The sequence below is a fragment of the Heptranchias perlo genome, chromosome 6, assembly GCF_035084215.1.
Source record: "Heptranchias perlo isolate sHepPer1 chromosome 6, sHepPer1.hap1, whole genome shotgun sequence".
In the NCBI taxonomy this organism is placed as follows: Eukaryota; Metazoa; Chordata; class Chondrichthyes; order Hexanchiformes; family Hexanchidae; genus Heptranchias; species Heptranchias perlo.
In genome coordinates this window covers 22,288,532-22,305,274 of record NC_090330.1, presented here as the reverse complement: position 1 = coordinate 22,305,274, position 16,743 = coordinate 22,288,532, and the positions used below count along the sequence as shown (strand labels likewise).

The window sequence follows — 16,743 nt, the reverse complement described above, 5'->3', positions numbered from 1 at the left end:
AGCTGCTAAATGAGGTGGGATGCGCAATCCTGGCTTCCTGCCTCTGTTTCCTGCAATTGTGGCCATGGGGCGCTGAGGTACAGAGGCACCAGGTACCCCTTCAGACTGTGGACGCTCCTGGGCCTGGGCAAAAGCAGCACACCAGATGCATTCCACCTGCCCAGCATTGGGGCAGGGGGGGAAGCAGGAAAATTACCCCTAAAATGTGCCCCCCATTTAACCGGTATCTACTTACTGGATTTACACACTGGATACTTTTAAAACAAGCTGTTAGTGCATGATATCAAATTAATATTTACTTATTTAGATTACCAAACATTATTTTAGATCAATGACAGTTTTTTCTCTAAAATGTCTTTGGATTGAGAAGATTACATTCTGCTACTAGCAGTAACAGACACCCACAGCAGTGTCACCAACTGTACCATAACCTCTGATTAAAAACAGGCTACTGCCAGTTTATGGTTCCTTTTCTTCACCTTTTCTAGCACCATTATTAAAGCTACCTTTCGGAACAGAATTCTATGGCATAAATGGGGCACATCATGGCTAATGTACAGATTATTACCACCACCAATGGTGAAGACAAGACCAGTTGTAAGTAGACATTTACATATTTACATTTTATATTTATCACTTCAATGGTAAAACACTGAAATTGGATGGTACAGGGCATTCTATTTGTATTAAAGTTACTGCAGCTTCCTTGTATGAACAGCTAGCTCAGTGTTGTTGCAGAATAATCTACACGCCTTGTGAGGAAATGAGGTACAGATGTCAAAATAGGATTTTTTTAATGTCATTTCTACGTGCTAGTCTATAAATATTTAAAAATATAACATTACTGTCCATCTAGAAAATCCTCAGAAATAAACATCTCTTTCATAGTAAAAGTTACCATAAAGGGTTACCAATCTTTCCCAGGAGTTGGAGGTCTCAGGATGCTTGGAAATTTTTATTGTGGGGTGGATCACCTGGCAGAGGCAAAATAACCAGGCCAATTTGGGGGAATAAATCTGGAAATTTTTTCTCTGACCCCCTTAGATGATTGAAACTAGTTCAGGAGACCACTGTGGCCATAAGTTATAAAATTGCAAAAATTCTTAAAGTATCCTTGAAAGAATAAACAACAAACCTCCTCCTTCAATAAGTTTGGTAAGGGTCTTAGCATTGCTCTCAATTGTTCCTGAATCACCGTCGAGAGAGAGAGAGAGAATAATTAAATTACATCAAGTCTCGGTTGAAACAACACCATTAGCCTTTCTGTAAATCAACCAGTATACTCAATTGTGATGTTCATTCCCAATTTCACATATTTTCCCTTTCCACTATTGGCACATCTATCATTATAATTTTAAACAATACTTATTTATTATTTAGATTAAAACAGTAACGGCTAGAAATTGGTTCGCGCTGAGCAATCCCTGTGCCTGAACGGGTAGGCCTGAGGCCCACCCAATATTGGGCCTCAGGCTTCATTTCCATCAGATCGGCGAGCAGTAGATAGATATCTGCTAGGTGTCTCCAGGCAGCTCACCAGTGAAGACAATTTGCATGTCAGGCCGCTGCTTCGCTAGCAGTGGCCCTCAGGTAGGTCTTGGAAGAGAGGGGTAAGCGATTGGGAGGGAGTGGGGCAACCGGGAGAGAGGGAGGCAGCGGCCAGAAGAGGGAGGGAGGCAGTGATCATGAAGGGGCGGGGGGTGGAGTTCGGATGATGAGCAGTGGCCGACAGCGACCTGTAGTTTTAATGTGGAGCTGGAAGGAGCATTCCTGCACCTCCTGTTTCCATAGTCAGGCGAGTACTTTTTAAAAAAAAATACCTTTTTGGTGCCAGTCCGCAGCGGTCTCTTTAAGGACCATTGGTTAGGCTGCATGCAGACCTGCTTTTCCTGTAACCAGGCGCCAGCTGTGTTCAGGGCAAACCAATTTGATAAGGGGGCATCAGAAAGGCGTTAGGCCTCTTATTTGCATATGCAAAAGGCCTAACGCCTGCTTCAGGTGTGGGCCCTGAATGCTTCTTTTGATGCCTATACCAATATGGCAGACGGCGCAGAATGCACACGCGTATGCCACCTGCCATATTGGCTGCTTTTATGCCAGTTTTATGCTGTAAAATGGCCACAGCATTGTCTAATTTCTAGGCCAAGGAATGAAGAAGCTGAGTGATAAAATGGCATCACTGAACTCCACATTATCCATTTTTAATACCACAGTAGAGATTGTTTTGTTGCACGCCAGACAAATGTCTGATATGGCAAAACTCCTGCTATCTATTTAATATTGCCTAAATTTTACCTACAATTCATTTGATAAAATTGATATTATACATTCAAATAAAACAGCTCAACATTTTTTAATAAATATCATTTATTCATGTTCTGTAAAAGCTGATGTTACCAGAACCTCTTAGCTTTGCTTCTCTTCTCAACGCACGTGGTGAATGGAATTTTTTCCCACTTTGTGCCCTCTCAGATCAGGTATTTCATGGGTCAGATGGATGGGGGTTGGGCAGGCAAAGCTCCCTTTACCCTACCCCATCAATAGGCCATACCTCAACCTCAAATTCAGAATCTGGTAGATTCTCTGATTGTTAGATGGTCAATGAACTGGCAAATTGTGAACAGTTCAATACAATGGATTCCAGCTTACTAGGTAACGGCGTTGGTCCCACTGCTAAATTCGTGGGGCCCATTTTTTAGGCGTCCTTGCCCCGGCCAGGATTTTTCTGCGGCCTCCGTGGCCATCGAGAGGTAAATTATGAAAACATTTTTTAAAAAAACCTTCCTATGGAGCCAGGAGAAACAAGATTGTTCCCCCGACTCCGCAGCAGTCCCGAGGATCATTGCCGGCCCCTGCTTGGCCCGCTCACATTCGCCTCTCCCCTCACTCCCAATCGCCTCCCCCTCCCAGGACCTACCTGAGGGCTGCTGCTGCTATTGCAGTGACCCGTGATTAATGTCCGCTTTGTCGGCAAGTGGCCTGGGGATGTGCAGCAGGCATCCGCTGTTCGACGGTCTAATTTAAACGAGGCCCAAGTCCCAATTTCGATCGGGCTTTGGGCCTACATGCTCCGGCCCACGGATCATTCCCTGCGCCCAGTTCATGCTGGCAGGCTGGCACTTTGCCCGTTTCACCCTGCTTTACTCATCATTATTAACCCACAGATCTCCGAACACCAGATAGCGATATTGCAGCTCCAAGGCCTCCCATGTAATTGTGCCATTAAGTTTTCCAAACTGCTACCGCTGGCTCCAAATTCCTCCTCTGGCTCCTCTTCACCCACTCCTTTGGTTTAAAAGTGCTATCCCTTTCCCAGTCCCTGTTGCTTCCACTTGCTCAATGCCCATCCTAGTCCACTCCAGCTTGGCCCAGTCTCTTTACCTTCCCCCCTGCTAGCATGCAGCTACTGTCCTTATACTGGTCCCTGCCACTCCCACTGCCCACCACCGCTGTGGGAGAACAGGGTGTGACACAGGAAAAAATAGGGAAGAGTGTGCTTCCCTGCTGAACCACCTAGTACTTTAAATGGCATTTAATAAATAAATCCAGAATCCTATCCAACTAAATAAAAGAGAATTTAAATAATATTGCAAGTATAATTTTTCATCGAGTACAAAATGAAGCGCATCCTATCAAATAAATTTATGCATGAATGAATGAATAAATGTTGAGAACTGCTGTCTGATTTTCCACTATATTTACTCACTAAAATTATTTATGTGAATGACACACATTTTAACATAACTAGATAAAAATAATCATAACTAATTAAGAACTCACCGCTTTGAATGACCTTTCCACTAATTACTTTTATTTCTGGTTTACTTGTAACAATTCTTGTAATTTCTGTGACCTTAGTTTCTGAGAAGCAAAGATATTTATGCTGTTATTTGTCTACAAGCCACTCCTTCAGATTCAAGTCTAGTGAACATAGAAAATCTCGAAAACGGTAAGTTATTATGAAGGATTTGCTTTGTTGGACTGAGTCTAACATAAAATTGAAACCTACTTACACAATACAGTATTACCATTCATGCGTTTGTATCAAATTCGTTGGCCCACTATTTTAAAGCAAATGTTAACCCACTTAAAATAGAGTTTTACTGGTGTCAAAAGCTATTGCCAGGAAAACCAGTTTTTCTGTGGGTATTGATCTCGTACCTGTACAATGGTGTAATTAGGGTCCGACCTGCAGGTTTACGAACATCTCTAGGTTTTCCATTTCTGAAATGCCAACTAGAAACTGGTTTTATTTTCAAACACCTTAGTTTTTTTAAAAATTCACTTTGGTTGCAATCCTATGTTTGGCAGGACAGGATTCCAAATGTAAGCTGAAATGATAATGGGACTCAGTTGCAACAAAACAATTGGACTTAAAAGTGGATTGTGTTTAGTGGTCTCCTGCCTTCTTATTACTGACAGTGTTTCTGTCCGGAACACTAATGGAAGATTAGTTGAATATTTGGGGCTCGATTTTATGCGTAAATTGCGGGTGCGTTGGGGGCAGGGGGGCTGTGAAAATTGCAGAGCAGGTTCGGAAGCCGGCTCCAACCCGCTGACTTCCGGTTTCCCCACAGACGCACCTGTGTGTGCGTGGGCGTCCCGAATCTGGAAGTCCCGCCAACAATTAAAGCCGGCGGGATGATAGTTAAAGAGCCAAATGATTGAGGTACTTAAGCCACTTTACTTGTGACATATTAGGTAGTTAGAACGATTTTTAACTTACCTGGGCGGCTTTCCCACAGCTTCTGATTCACGCCTGGTGAAACCAGGTGTGAAGGGCCAGATCAGGCAAAAAGAAACAAAATAAATTAAATAAAAAACCATTGCACGAAGTTAAAACACAAAATCAATCTACCTTTCCACCCTGCCCTGATGTCTCCCTCTCTGATCGCCCCCTCATCACCACCCCCGATTTCCCCCCCGATGTCTCCCCGATCTCCCCCTCTTCTCTCCCCCGATTTCCCCCTCTTCACCCCCGATGTCTCCCCGATCTCCCCCTCTTCTCTCCCCCTCTTCACCCCCTCCCCGATCTTCCCTTCTCCCTCCCCGATCTTTGCCTCTCCCCCACTGATCTTCCACTCTCCCCCCCCCACCCCGATCATCTACTCTCACCCCCCTTCCCCCAATCTTCCAGTCCAGCACCGGATGACGTCTCGCTCTATCTCTTTCTCTCCCCCCCAGCCCCCCACCCCCATCATGTTGCAGCTCCTGTCGGCAGCCAGCCTGTCAATCATGGGCTGCCGGTCGTGAAACACGGAAAGAACTTTAATCATCATCAATTACGTTGCGATCGCGTGGAAATGATAAGTTTTGTTTATGCGGGTTTGCCACACGCACCTTCGCCCCCCCTGCTGCCAACTCACCACCATTTCAAAATTGAGCCCTTAATGTTTTGATTGCCACTAGATAAAAGCATGAGGTAGTAGAAATGTAAGGCTTTATTACCTAATGTATCCCTCACCATGGCTACAAGACAATGCTTGCTACTGTACCAATATAACATTATTAGTCCCTCATTTATATCCAGGTGACCAAAGTACAGGTGAATTATATTCAATAGGAAGCTGCATTTGGGTGTACAACGGGCGCAAAGCATACCAATTTAGCAGTGGGATGGAGCGATGGTCCCATTACTAAATTTGTGGGGCCTTTTTTTATGCATCCCAGGCAGATGCCTAAAACATGCCCCATAAGTATGTGAATTAGGGGGCTAATGCCTATTGAAGGGCCCCATCCAGAAGTAAGTTAGTGAGTGGGACAGGCTTTGGACCTGCTCAGGATTCTTCAGCATCCCCCACGGTCACCAACTCCAGGTAAGTTCATTTTTTTTCCTCAAAAGAACATTCCTCTGCAGCCAGAGGAGTAGGAGTGCTTCTCCGATTCACAGGAATCACATTCGAGCCTCTTCCCCAGCACCTCCTCAGCCCGCTCCATCCCCCCCTGCTGGCACTTACCTGAGGGTCACTGCTGGTGAGGCAGGCGGCCTGAAATTGAAGTCTTCACTTTGGGTGAGCTGCCTGTGAAGGCATGACCAGCGCTGGCAGCTCACGCTGTGTATGCTGATGAGGCCTGAGGATCAATTTTTATTGATTCTCAGGCCTCTTGATTCGGGCGCACACTGATTGCGCAGTGCCGATTCTGGTCCCGAGAAATGGCCAAGACCAAAATCTACCCCGATAGAGCCAGTAGTATCCATGTACAAGTTCCCACTGCTTCCAACAGTTCTTCAACAAAGGCTGTACCTGGTTGTGTTGCAATGCTGCCTGGCCCTTTAAGCTGCTGCAGGCATTAAATTCCTGCTGCAGCAGCCATTTTCCTTGATTTCAATCGCGAGGTGTGAGGCGCAGGTGGAAACCTTGGCAGGAGGCTGCTGAAATTATGATATTAGCTTGACACCAGGAAATATATTGGGGTCAGCACTGATTATAACAGGTGGGTGACAAGCCCTTCTTGCCCCACTTCAATCAGCCATGATGCTGACAACAACAACTAGCTTTTTGTTTTCAAATTCATTAAAATTTATATAAAACTACTTTTCATACATGGCTGAATTTTAGTTTCGATATAGAGGGGTATCCATTTAACTGAAAATGTATCTTTTCTCACTGGGTTAACATTGCACAGATAAATTTACAAGTTCAAGTTCCCGGCACAAATCGGTGTCTGCTGCGTGCAAATATTAGGAATTCGAGTGCATACTCCTCATGATTTTTATCCATTAATCATTTCTTATGCTTGGGGAGTCAATGACAAAGGGTGATCACTGTAAAATTATTATTGTGAGCAAGAAGTTGGAAGAAATTTGTTCAGACAGGGGATTGTTAGAGAATGTGATGCTTTGGCACAGGGAATATTTGAGGTAGAGACCATAGCATCTTTTAAAGGCAAAAGTGGATAAATATTTGGAGCAGAGGAAGATACAGGACTAAGGGGAAAGTGCAGGGCAGTGGATTTAGTTTTGGATTGCTCCAGCGAAGAGCAGACATAGACACGATGAGTTGATTCTCCGTCTGTACTGTACACTTCTATGGTTCCATTCCTGGCAGGCAAGACAGATAAGCTTATAAAGTTATCCCTTAGGTTTAATAAAAACCAGATCCCTGCCAAGACATGAGGCCTACTGCACATTAAAAGATTTTATCAGTTCATTCATTTGCAATGCAAACATCTGATGGCGCTTTATAAACATTGGTCAGAAAGGAAAAATAATTCAGTTGCTCGCACCTCCACAAAGCCTGTGCCCCATCGGCTTCAAGAGAGAAAGGTAGAAAGAGGAAAGATTAGAAAAAGAACAGTTAGGAAAAGAAAGAACAGTTGTTGCAAATACAGTGCATGTGAATAGTTACCATATGGAATCACTCGGGTAATCGTTGTCTCAATCTCTCTGGTGATGTTTGGCTGAGAAATGACCTTGATAATACGAGCTGAAAATGCAAGGACAGTATGATTTAATGGCATGTACCTTCAAGCTATAATAAGTTAATCAATCACCACTGCCTCCAGTTTAACAACAACCTGTGATCTGAATCTTGCTCTCATGGCTGTGGACAGACAGCTCAGAAATGATTAAAATACAGCAGACTTTATAATATTACATATATGTCCCAGTAACTAAACTGAACTTAAGATTGAGTTTATTGTTAGATAGAAGTCACTCTCAAAAATAATTTAGAATAAACAAATAAAAAGTAGCCTGTAAGCAATTGTACTACGTTTTATCAGCATGGTCATTTTGCATTCTCCTGTACTGGTTGCTGAATTAAGCTGATTTAATTATTTATTTATTTTTGTGCCATGCACAGTAATTCCTCATGGTATTTCATTGGACACTTAGTTAAGTAGTCATGTGAGATTACTGTCCATCAGTAGTTGTCATCACCAATCAGGCCATAGATGCTGTAAATTCTGGTGACATTTTCCCCTCAGTAATCTCCCATCTGCCTGTCATCAATCTTCTTTTCTGGGCTTCCATTTCACAGTCCTTTTGTCTGCGTAGTTTTTTTTCCCCAAACTCTGACCACTTCTATCACCTTCTGAGAATATCAATCTTCAGCCGCATGCTGTGTTCAACTCAATTTTCTTGCCATAATTGGCACCTTCTTGATCTGTCACTGCAAATATGTTAAGTCCTTCTCATTACTTCTTAGCTGGTAATAATTATCTTCCTTGCACCATGTGTTCCAAAATCTTTCTAACTTTGCTTCTGTCCTTTTGACAGGGTCCGCCTTTCAGCTGTATAAACTAGCATTGTTCGCTCTCCTTTCCACTTACTGATACACTGCTAATCTTCCATAGTCTGTCAAAAAACACCCCTAACCACATTAATGTAATTCTTCATTTTTTTGAAGCAGCCCTCTTCAGCAAGCAGACAACTTTGCAGCCATATAACTCACCCACCACTTCCATCTCCTCACCATCGACGTCCACTTTTTTCAGACTTTCTTCATCCATGTACTACAAGCAGAGGTCTGCAGGAAGCTGGTGTTGAACCTCCACTTCTTTCTTTCATTACAACTCTGCTTAGTCATCATGATGGTGCCAACCAAGGATCCAGCGAGAATGGCAACATCACCTATATATTCCAGCCTACTCTTACATTTTCATGCCGACTTCCTTTAGTTTCTTTACTTCTCATTGCCTCACTCAATGTGATCCATGACAATATTGAACATGATGGGTGACATTATGACAGAGGGCAGCCTTCTGATTTTTGATTTCAATTCTCATACAAGTTTTTGTTCCTTTGACTATCTAATTTTGCACTTTGGTAAATTTTGCAGCTATTGCATAGAGCTCCAACAACTACTGACTATCATTGACACATTTGACTTGTACCCACAGATTTTTCCTCTACTCTGAGCACTTTTCAACTGTCTTTCTCGGTGTAAAGAGTTAATCAGCATATTAGCATCTCTTTCCAAAGCCACACTGACTGTCCATCTGGAGGTCTCTGATTCTATTTAGACAAATCTTACAAGCTGCTTCCCTGCACTCTAAACAAATTGATGCCTCTGGAATTCTTACATTGTTCCTTCACAACCTCCTTGTGTAATTAGTCAGTTTCCAAACTTCAGGTACTTTTCCCGTTCACTGTTTTGATAACATGATGAAACTCTTAAACTACTTCAGGCACCTTCATCTTTAAATATTTCCAAGAATGCCCGAGAATTTTCCTCTCATCATTTGCTTTACTTTCTACCACCTCCAATATTACTTTTCTCTGCATCTACCCCTGACAGCTTTGCACTGTAATAATGTTTCTCTTTTTGCCCTGATATCAACCATATAGTCTGACCATCAGCAGCTGGTAACTCCATGTTTGCTATTGAATGCACCACTGTCAGACAGGCAAGATGCTTTGCTCCTCACATTATTCTTTTCTGTTTTTGCCCTTTATTGATTCCAAATTATCTTTCCACTGATCTTACTTACAATCAAAGAGCTTCTTGCAGCAATCTTGTCTGTTTACCTCATCCACTTTCAGTGATTTATCACTCATCACTCTAACATATTACGTCTCATCTTACTTCTAAGTTCTTGCTACCTTTGACTAAACTATTTTTATATCTCATTTTTGATAGTTCTATCCACAGTTTATGTCACGTGTACCTCTTATTTTCTTAACCTCCTCCATCGGAAGAAAAGTGTATGGTCCTGTGCCAATTTTCTGATTTCTTTTTCTCTTTGGACCTAGCACTTCCCTTGCTGTCTACATCACACACTCTTGCAGGTATTCCATGCCTTTCCACCTCAATCCTCAGCCATGTCAGCACGTAGGGCAAATTGTCTGCCTATTACCACCATGAAGTGGGCTTTGCTGATTCCTTCAGCACATTGAGGTTCATATTATGACCATTCTTCTTATCATTTTCAGCTGCACTTCAGCTACAGCAAAGTGATAGTCAAATCCAATATTGGCTCATACATATACTCCAATCTTTGGAGTTCTTCCCCTATGACAGGACATGCAAAACCAAGGGAAAACAGACCTCTGTTAAACTGGAGACTATGGCCTATGTAATACTCACAAGCTTGAGTGACAACATACTCATTAATTACCAACCTTGGAGGATTATGCTCCAAAACAGGAAAAATCAGAGAGAAATGAGAAGTTTCTGATAAAGAGTCACAGGCCAGGATTCTCCGCTCAGTGGCAGTGTTCTGACAAAGCAGCAGCAGAAGAATCATAGAATCACAGAATGGTTACAGCAGAGAAGAAGGCCATTCAGCCCATTGAGCCTGTGCCGGCTCTTTGTAAGAGCAATTCAGTTAGTCTCATTCCCTAGCTCTTTCCCTGATAGAATCATAGAAGTGTCCAGGAATTTAAAAGGACAGGTGCCCTGAAGATCCAGAAATTGGCAGCCTGACAGGCCTTGGCATTGACCATGGTGAGATTTGAGGGAGCGGAAGCTACTACAATGCACCTTCCCTTTACAGGGAGAACCTAGGTTTAATACCACTGCTTTCCGGGACTTACCGCTACCTTCCCCATGGTGGCCCCAGGAAGCAGTGGTAACAGAAGTAGGTGGGAGAGAAATTCTCTGGGGACCTGGGCCCTGCTCCCCACACCACCACCCCCAACCCCCACTTCCATTTCCATGCATCGGGCAGTGAAGGAGAGGCCAGCACCAGTCCTAATGGGGACGTCCCAGGGAGGCAGCAGCATTGCCAGCATTTTCCTTCATTCTGCACGGTGATTCTATCTGGTTTTGGGTGGGATTGTGATGAGGAATCCTGGCAATGGTAATTCTTGAATGATTCCCTTCAAAGATTGTCCAAGGGACAGACAGGGACTTGAATTTGACAGTCCCTTCTCAGATTTATTGGAATTGAAAATAGTCTGAGTTTAATACAGTACAGCTTGAAGACAGGCAAGTTTTGATAACCATGTCAAATATATATTGCAACATCTGATCTCTCAGATGACCCCTTCGTCCTCTGATGCTTTCTGTTTTATCATTTTGCTTTATTTTTCCTTTGTTTTAGACCACATAATGTCTTTTTTTGTATTTTAAATCTTAAACCATTAATTTAAAAAGATACAAACAAATAGATGTTTTTATAGCAAAAAGTATTAATTACAATACAAACAATTTTAAACTTTCAAAAATACTGCTAATAATAAAAGAACTTACTGATGCTGGGCATTCTGATTTCCTTGTAGGTGTAACCTGGGACAAGCTATACAGAGAAAACGATGAAACAAAAGAGACCTTGCATAATTACGTTATTCATAAAATACATCACTCAGTCTTCTTCCACAGAAGAAATACCAGAGGGTTTACATTCCTTTGAAATTTATTTTATTCAGGTTAATATAGTGCAGTAAGGAACTTTACATAAATAGGTGACAGCAGCTATCAGAAGAAATTAAAGTTTGTCTGTAAAGAATTTATAAAATACCACTCTAAAGTCATTAATATTTATCCATTTGATTGAATACTGTTCAGGTTTCTCAGTGAGCTGTGATGGGATAACACACACATAGAGCCTCACAAAATCTCCCTAGTGTCTTTCAATGTTCTAGGATAAATGCCAACCATCCCTAGTTATATGTTTGTTTTGAGCCCCATTAGTCTGCCTAGGACTTCCATCTTATTTATTTTGATGTTGATGATTTTACTTGTTGTTTCTGTTTGAGGAGGGCTTGTTATTCATGCTTTCCCTTGTGAATACTCAGAGGAAGTAAACATTCAAAATTTGAACCATCACTCCTATTGCAGCATTCTTCTTCAACAATACTTACATGTTATTTAAAGAAGAACAAATAAAAAGGCTGAGGGGAACAAAGCAGAAAGTCCCATGGACAACAGAGACCAGCAAAATGCCTGACCAAACAGCTAATTCCTGCAGATTAATGCTATTCCCAGTCCACCAATCATAGAATCATAGAAAGTTACAGAACAGAAGGAGGCCATTCGACCCATGGTGTCCGTACCGGCCAAAAAAGAGCTATCCACCTAATCCCATTTTCCAGTACTTGGTCCGTAACCCTGTAGGTTACGGCACTTCAAGTGTGCATCCAACTACTTTTTAAATGAGTTGAGGGTTTCTGCCTCTACCATCCTTTCAGGCAGTGAGTTCCAGACCCCCATCACCCTCTGGGTGAAAACATTTCTCCTCAGCTCCTCTCTAATCCTTCTACCAATTACTTTAAATCTATGCCCGCTGGTCACTGACCCCTCTGGTAAGGGAAATAGGTCCTCCCTATCCACTCTATCTAGTCCTGTCATAATTTTATATACCTCAATTAAATCTCTCCTCAGCCTCCTTTATTCCAAAGAAAACAACTCCAGCCTATCCAATCTTTTCTCATAGCTAAAATTCTCCAGCCCTGGCAACATCCTCGTATATCTCTTCTGTACCCTCTCTAGTGCAATCACATCTATTCCATGCCTCGGCTAATAGAGGAAAGTATCCCTTATGCCTTTTTAACCACCTTATCTACCTGTCCTGCTACCTTCAGAGATCTGTGGACATGCACTCCAAGGTCCCTTTGTTCCTCCATACCTCTCAGTATACTCCCATTTATTGTGCGCTCCCTTGCCTTGTTTGCCCTCCCCAAATGCATTACTTCACACTTCTCTGGATTGAATTCCATTTGCCACTTTTCTGCCCACCTGACCAGTTCATTGATATCTTCCTTTTTACAGCTGCAAAAAGTGTACAGCTTTTCTCCTCACTATCAACCACACAGCCAATTTTTGCATCATCTGCAAACTTCTTGATCATGCCCCCCACATTCAAGTCCAAATCATTAATATATACCACAAAAAGCAAAGGACCTAGTATTCAGCCTTGCGGAACCCCACTGGAAACAGCCTTCCAGTTGCAAAAACACCCATCAACCATTACCCTTTGTTTCCTGCCACTGAGACAATTTTGGATGCAACTAGACACTTTTCCTTGGATCCCATGGGCTTTTACTTTTTTGACCAGTCTGCCATGTGGGACCTTGTCAAAAGCCTTGCTAAAATCCATGTACACTACATCAAACGATATTGTATTATATTACACCATATTAATGTCTTGGGGATTGTAGAGATATATTTCATACTCCAAATTTGGAAGTTCATAAAATCATAAATGAATGTAAAAATATATTTTAAGTATGTCATGTAAAGAGAATACTTTCTTGTCAGCATTAATATATGATCAATATCACCAACCGAGGGAATAGCTACAACACACTTGTGACCTTGTTGCTCATAGGAGAGCCTCCCTGTAATGATATTTATTGTAGCTTACTGCTGTTTGTTTCATATCCTTTATTTAAACAATATTTATTTTTACTAATTCAAAATGTTACATAATATATTTATTTGGGCTCAAATCTTTTGACATTCCAATTTTAATTTTAAAAACTTACCTTAACCTGAATATGCTTGATTATTTTTGTAAGAATTCTGTACAGGTAGTTGCTTCCTACAGGAAGATCTGTTGAAATGGGTTAAAGATTTAAAGTCATTCATTAATGCACATAAACGTTCAATTTTGTAACACTCTAATAACTAGTTACATTAATAATTAGACTAAAAACAGCATTCATAATTGGTGATTAAAACATAAGGTGAATTATGTCAAATAATAATGTCCAGTCATGTAACACTTAGTAAACATTGCAGTTTGCCCACAGTAGAGAAAAATATAAAAAAATGACAAGCTAGTGCCTAGAGGCCATTTTTCTGGTGCTGATCCATACAGACCAGCAGGGTCCCAGCTTCAATTCTTGGTGCTAAGGTGGCTACAGCGACAGTGAGGATCTACAATTAGCCTTTGCATCCTTTCACTGAAGTGGGGAAAATGTCAGCCATGCTTCCTGTTCCTGATTGCTAATCACTGACCTACGAATATACAAACATACAAATTAAGAACAGGAGTAGGCCATTCGGCCCCTCGAGCCTGCTCTGCCATTTGATAAGATCATGGCTGATCTGATTGAACCTCAACCCTACTTTCCCGTCTACCTACTATAACCTTTGACTCCCTTGTTAATCAGGAATCTATCGAACTCAGCCTTAAAAATATTCAATGACCCTGCCTCCACCGCTCTCTGGAGAAGGGAGTTCCACAGACTCACGACCCTCAGAGAAAAAATTTCTCCTCATCTCCGTCTTAAATGGGAAACCCCTTATTTTTAAACTGTGGCCCCTAGTTCTAGTCTCTCCCACAAGGGGAAACATCCTCTCAGCATCTACCCCTTCAAGTTCCCTCAGGATCTTATATGTTTCAATAAGATCACCTCTCATTCTTCTAAACTCCAGTATATACAGGCCCAACTTGTACAACCTTTCCTCATAAAGTAACCCCCTCATTCCAGGAATCAGTCGAGTGAACCTTCTCTGAACCGCCTCCAAACCAATTATGTCCTTTCTTAAATAAGGAGACAAAAACTGCACACAGTATTCTAGATGTGGTCTCACCAATGCCCTGTACAACTGTAGCAAAACATCTCTACTTTTATATTCCATTCCCCTTGCAATAAATGACAACATTCCATTTGCCCTCCTAACCACTTGCTGTACCTGCTTTTTGTGATTCATGTACTAGGACACCCAGATCCCTCTGTACCTCAGAGTTCTGCAACCTCTCTCCATTTAAATAATATACTGCTTTTCTATTCCTCCTGCCAAGCTGGACACGTTCACATTTTCCTACATGATACTCCAACTGCCAAATTTTTGCCCATTCACTTAACCTATCTATATCCCTTTGCAGACTCCTTATGTCCTCTTCACAACTTACTTTCCTACCTACCTTTGTGTCATCAGCAAATTTAGAAACCATACATTTGGTCCCTTCATCCAAGTCATTGATATAGATTGCAAATAGTTGAGGCCCAAGCACTGATCCCTGTAGCACTCCACTCATTACATCTTGCCAACCTGAAAATGACCCATTTATGCCTACTCTCTGTTTCCTGTTAGCTAACCAATCCTTTATCCATGCTAATATGTTACCCCCTACACCATGAGCTCTTATTTTGTGTAGTAGCCTTTGATGTGGCACCTTGTCAAAAGCCTCCTGGGTATCCAAGTACACCACATCCACAGGATTTCCTTTATCCACATTGCTTGTTACTCCCTTGAAGAACTCTTAATAAATTAGTCAAACACGATTTCCCTTTCACAAAGCCGTGTTGATTCTGCCTGATTGCATTGAGATTTTCTAAGTGCCCTGCTATAACCTCCTTAATAATAGATTCTAGCATTTTCCCTATGACCGATTTTAAGCTAACTGGCCTGTCGTTTCCTGATTTCTGTTTCCCTCCTTTCTTGAAGAGGAGTTACATTCATTATTTTCTGATCTGATGGGATCCTTCCAGAATCTAGGGAATTTTAGGAAAATTCATACCAATGTATCTACTATCTCTGCAGCCACTTCTTTTAAGACCCTAGGATGAAGTCCGTCAGGGCCTGGGGACTTGTCAGCTTTTAGTTCTAATATTTTTTTCAAAACCCTTTCCCTGGTGATTGTAAATGTTTTAAGTTCCTCCCTCCCTTTCACCTCTTGATTCACAATTATTTCTGGCATGTTATTTGTATCCTTTACGGTGAAGATGGACTGAACTGAATTTAACTGAAAAAGTGTACGTGTGGTTGTTGGGATTGAGCGAGACTGTGATTCTCCCTAATGATTGAATGGGATGCTCACATTCACTGTGCAGGCTCACATGTCAAAAATGGCCACTCTTTTGGTAAAGATTGTGGACTAATCCATATTATTTTGGAAGGAAGCTGGATTATGGTGAAGTCCTTATGGTGGCGGCATTAGCTTATCTTATACAAAGTAGATTTTACACAGGCTGACCAGGTATACAGATAGCTTAAGCACATAAGATTTTTTTGTCCAGAGAAAAGAAACAAGAAAGAAATACTTTTATTCCTTCTGAAAAATACCACCTTATCATGCTATTGAAATATCTCAAATCCCTTCACATACTTTTGGAGTGATTAGTGCCTGTTATGTAAGCAAAGAACATGGTGCCTAGTGTATTTTAATGGTTCAGACTGAAACTTAAAAAAATATATTTCTACATCTTTTGGATTAAAACAACCAGAAATATATTGCTGGATTTGTATCTATATCAGGCAAACATTTTGTGAAACTTCACATTTGTAGTAGATAAGATACCAGCACCAGAAATTTCCTGACGGGTTCTTTTGATCAACTGCCGTAACTTTGGCAGAAGATCAGAGGAAACCCCAGATAAACAGTATAAACGGGGTTTGTGCCAATCTTCCACCAAATTGTTAAACTGTTGGACTATAACCTGGTGTTGTAAGATTCCTTACATTTGTCCACCCCAGTCCATCACCGGCATCTCCACACCAAATTTATGGCAGCCGATCGGCAGAGCCCATGAGGAAATTTCCAATGCAGATCTGTTACTGTTTTTAAACACACACGAGTAGATGGGACAGGCAGCAGACAGATTGAAAGGGTTCATTTAGCAACGTATCCTCTCAGGTTTCACTAATTGGAAAATTGCTAGAGGTTCTATCAACCATCATATAGAAAACAGAAAACTTACCCTTTGGAAAGAGTAAAGAGTTGACCACATGAATAACACCATTGTTTGCCATGAGATCAGTTTCCTTGGATTTCACGTTATTTACTAACATTGTGTTGTTCACCTAAAAGTAAAGAGAATTGACGCCTTGAGTGCACTCCCAGCCTTTAATCAATTATTTGTTTTCTTTACAATAGATGAACCATGTACTTCTAATTTGTGAATGA

The 16,743-nt window shown here is 41.6% G+C and overlaps 1 protein-coding gene across 4 annotated transcripts in view; it reads right to left on the bottom strand.

The window, feature by feature from the left end:
* Nucleotides 1-16,743, bottom strand: part of LOC137322820 (periostin-like) — a 77,292-nt gene that overhangs the window by 7,652 nt on the left and 52,897 nt on the right. For 2 of the 4 annotated variants that reach the window (XM_067985906.1, XM_067985907.1), the window contains exons 14-17: nt 16,538-16,640; nt 13,373-13,440; nt 11,139-11,184; nt 7,350-7,427 (exon numbers count right to left, since the gene is read on the bottom strand). In XM_067985906.1, the coding sequence (XP_067842007.1) occupies nt 7,350-7,427; nt 11,139-11,184; nt 13,373-13,440; nt 16,538-16,640 (295 nt within the window). Of the gene's footprint in view, nt 1-1,135; nt 1,187-3,780; nt 3,862-7,349; nt 7,428-11,138; nt 11,185-13,372; nt 13,441-16,537; nt 16,641-16,743 lie in introns of all 4 variants that reach the window. The other 2 variants (XM_067985904.1, XM_067985905.1) reach the window with 2 other exon arrangements.